General features: G+C 33.3%; 1 protein-coding gene across 1 annotated transcript; it reads left to right on the forward strand.

The window, feature by feature from the left end:
• Positions 1 to 2278: 2278 nt before the first annotated feature.
• Positions 2279 to 3006, forward strand: RpL21 (ribosomal protein L21). Its single transcript, XM_020962619.2, has 2 exons — positions 2279 to 2321; positions 2413 to 3006. Exon 2 carries the CDS (start codon positions 2429 to 2431, stop codon positions 2906 to 2908), a length of 480 nt encoding a protein of 159 aa, XP_020818278.1. The 5' UTR covers positions 2279 to 2321; positions 2413 to 2428; the 3' UTR covers positions 2909 to 3006.
• Positions 3007 to 3241: the final 235 nt, after the last annotated feature.

Below are 3241 nucleotides of genomic sequence, written 5' to 3' on the forward strand. Positions count from 1 at the left end.
TTCGTACGCATTCAAACTAAAAAAAAAACATGTGCCAAGACTTTATTTTAATTTTACAAAAATTGTAACGTATAGTTCTTTGTTAGCACTATAATTGGTGCTAAGGTCGATTTTGAATCCTTGTTCGTTTTAAGATATTTAATAAAATCTCCTGCGTTCTCCCGCTACAAAAATAGAAGTTACATTTGCAAGAAACCAGTTTAAGATTTAATTTCAGCGAAACCTGATGAAACATTTTAGTACAATAAATTTAAGTGAATTATGCAATGAATTATCTTAATAATGATTTTTGTTTGATTTTAAAATATGAAGTAGTTATTTTTTTAATTCAATTTTAGTCCCGGTCGCACGCGACATTTTAGAAAGCGATAATTCAAACTAAAACGGTACGAATATTGGTGATCGCATATGTCCTTTTGCAGTTTATATTGACTCTTTTCATTCTCTGTGTGATATTAGAAACCAAAAGTAAAAGCAAATTGCTTTTGTTTAAGATATTGGCATCAAAACAAAACATGCCATATTTTATGACTTTTTTTTTTGATAAAAATAACATTATTTGCGTTTGCGCGTGTTTGACATAGAATTTTTTTGAAATTTATTTAAGAAAATGAAAAATTCCCTTAATCTTGATCAATCTGACAAATTTTTAATGTAACCATGTTAAAAATACTCGTTGAAGTTTTTAAGTTTTTGGCCGCGGTGGACCTTTCTCGAGAATTGCCCATATATAAAAAAACAATTGGTGCTGTTTTGGAAATTTTACAAACAGAAAAATCTTCAGTTATTCAAAATCAATCTGGATGGCTTAATAAAAAAGAATCAATTTAAATAAAACACCCCTATTGCAAATCAAATCAATTAGAGGAAAGTACTGATCGGTGCCATCCAAAACTTGATTTTGAGGAGGCTTTAGAGAGAACAAGCATACGACATGTAGGTCAGCGCGTTTAAATTAATGAGTCCGCTGTTTCTGCTCTACGCAATGATAATCGAAATCAAAATTTCCTGCCGATAGATTCATGGAAGTTATTTCGCTTTTTAATGGAGACCACCATGACGATACACCAATATGTAAAAATATGACAATATGACAGCCTAGGACATGCCCATGTTAAATTCATCATCAGTTTGTATGGCCATTCATCGATGAATCATTAAAAACACCGCCTTGACTGTTGATGAATTACTGATGACTGGTACTGCAGGGTAGAGAGATGGAGGTAGAGGATCTTCAATCGACGCAAATATCACAAACAAATTTTTCTCTTTGAGTCCGAAATAACAAGCCCGATATTTCTTTGATTCATAGATGTGGAACATAATTGCAACCATGTACTTTTTACTATTTTCAGCTCTAATAGAGCGTGCATTAGTATCGATTGGAAAGCTTTCAGAGGAAACTGCAGAGTCCAATAACAAGGAAATAAAAAAAAGTTGACTCCAGCGCAGTCGGAAAGTGTCTTGTACTTTAGCAAACACAGATGTGATGAACTACCTATTATTGCGTTCAGATCTGTTTTTAAGTGGACAGAGACAACTTATAAAAAAATAGGTCGAGTTGGCTTACATCTGTATATGAATTTCTTGTTTCCCTAATATATTGTTTGTTGATTTTTTATTTTATTTTTATTTTCTTTGATAAAATGTATAAATATAAAAAATATCTTCCATTCTTTCTTAATATATTATTCTTCTATATAGGAGCTATAGGATTTAGCTGTTCGATATGTTTCTATTTTTTTTTTACCTTTTTTAAACATTAAAAAAAAGTGTCGTAGTTAAGTTTAGTTAGCTCTTTAAAAGGCTAAAAATATGAAAACAAAAACTTTAAAAGTTGACTTAATTTTTAAAAATGTTTCGTTTATATTAATCAACAACATATAACTAAACTACGTTGTTTTTTTTAATGTTTATATTAGGTAAAAAAAGAAACGTATCGAACGGCTATATCCTATAGCTCTCATCGGAACAAAATTTAAGAAAAAAACATATTTGTTTAATTTATTTTATCTAATTGTTTTGCGGAGTAATTTCAATCTCTTTTTACAAGCTTGGTCAAAAGTCTTGTCTTGGTCAAAACTTATCAACCATCTGCAGTATATATGCAATAAAAAATTTTGTTTTAATGTCGTTTTTTGATGGTAGCTGGTGGAAACTTTTTTTTTGATGGAAATTTAAAAGAGTGGGAATATACCATTATTGGCAATAATTATAGACATTACATTAGACATTTTGTTTCTGTATGGCAACATTGAAAAGGTCGCCATCTTTCTTTCTCTTCTGAACCCTGTAACCGCGTGGTCGTCGATACGTTAAAGGTTGGTGAATATTACTTTTAATAAGCGAATAAATATGCGCTTGGATGCTCTCTCTGTAGTGGATTGTTGCTTAATTGCTAATTTATTTTAGGTATCAATACAACAAAATGACGAACTCAAAGGGCTACCGTCGCGGCACCCGGGACATGTTCTCCCGGCCCTTTCGCAAGCATGGAGTCATTCCCCTGTCCACTTATATGCGCGTCTTTAAAATTGGAGATATTGTGGACATTAAAGGTCATGGTGCCGTACAAAAAGGTCTGCCCTACAAGGCCTATCACGGCAAAACCGGTCGCATCTTCAACGTCACACAGCACGCAGTAGGTGTCATTGTAAACAAACGTGTCCGTGGCAAGATTCTTGCCAAGCGTGTAAATGTTCGCATTGAACACATTCACCACTCCAAGTGCCGTGAGGACTTCCTTCGTCGAGTCAAGGAGAACGAGCGTCTGTTGAAGGAGGCCAAGGAGAAGGGTCAGTGGGTCAATCTTAAGCGCCAGCCCGAACAGCCAAAGAAGGCGCATTTCGTTAAAAAGCTGGAGGAACCCATCGCCCTTGCACCGATTCCATACGAGTTCATTGCTTAAGAAAGTGAGCGAAACGGATTGTATTTAAAAATAATATTGTGGAATGTTGGTTCAAAAGTAAATGAATTAATTTTCTATATAATTTTTGAATATCAAAAGGATCTTTTATTTTTCCAATTTTTATATCCAGACAACAGTAAGACTTTCCTTTTTACCTATCAGTTGAGGAATTCAATCATATCAAAGAAGACTTTTTGTATTGAGTAACGAAGCAATAGCAAATTAAATTTAGGACAATGAAAAAAGGTAATTACATTGCAGTTGGTTTGCTTGAAATGTGTAGAAGAGCGCGGTTTTCTCGAAAAGTATACTTATATATTTGCGAATGCTGTA

Source organism: Drosophila serrata, unplaced genomic scaffold (genome assembly GCF_035046125.1).
Source record: "Drosophila serrata isolate PLE 108 unplaced genomic scaffold, ASM3504612v1 contig_309, whole genome shotgun sequence".
Taxonomy (NCBI): Eukaryota; Metazoa; Arthropoda; class Insecta; order Diptera; family Drosophilidae; genus Drosophila; species Drosophila serrata.

What these genes read in the sequence shown, in the direction of transcription:
- RpL21 (XM_020962619.2), top strand. Translation starts at nt 2,429, where the DNA reads ATGACGAACTCAAAGGGCTACCGTCGCGGCACCCGGGACATGTTCTCC.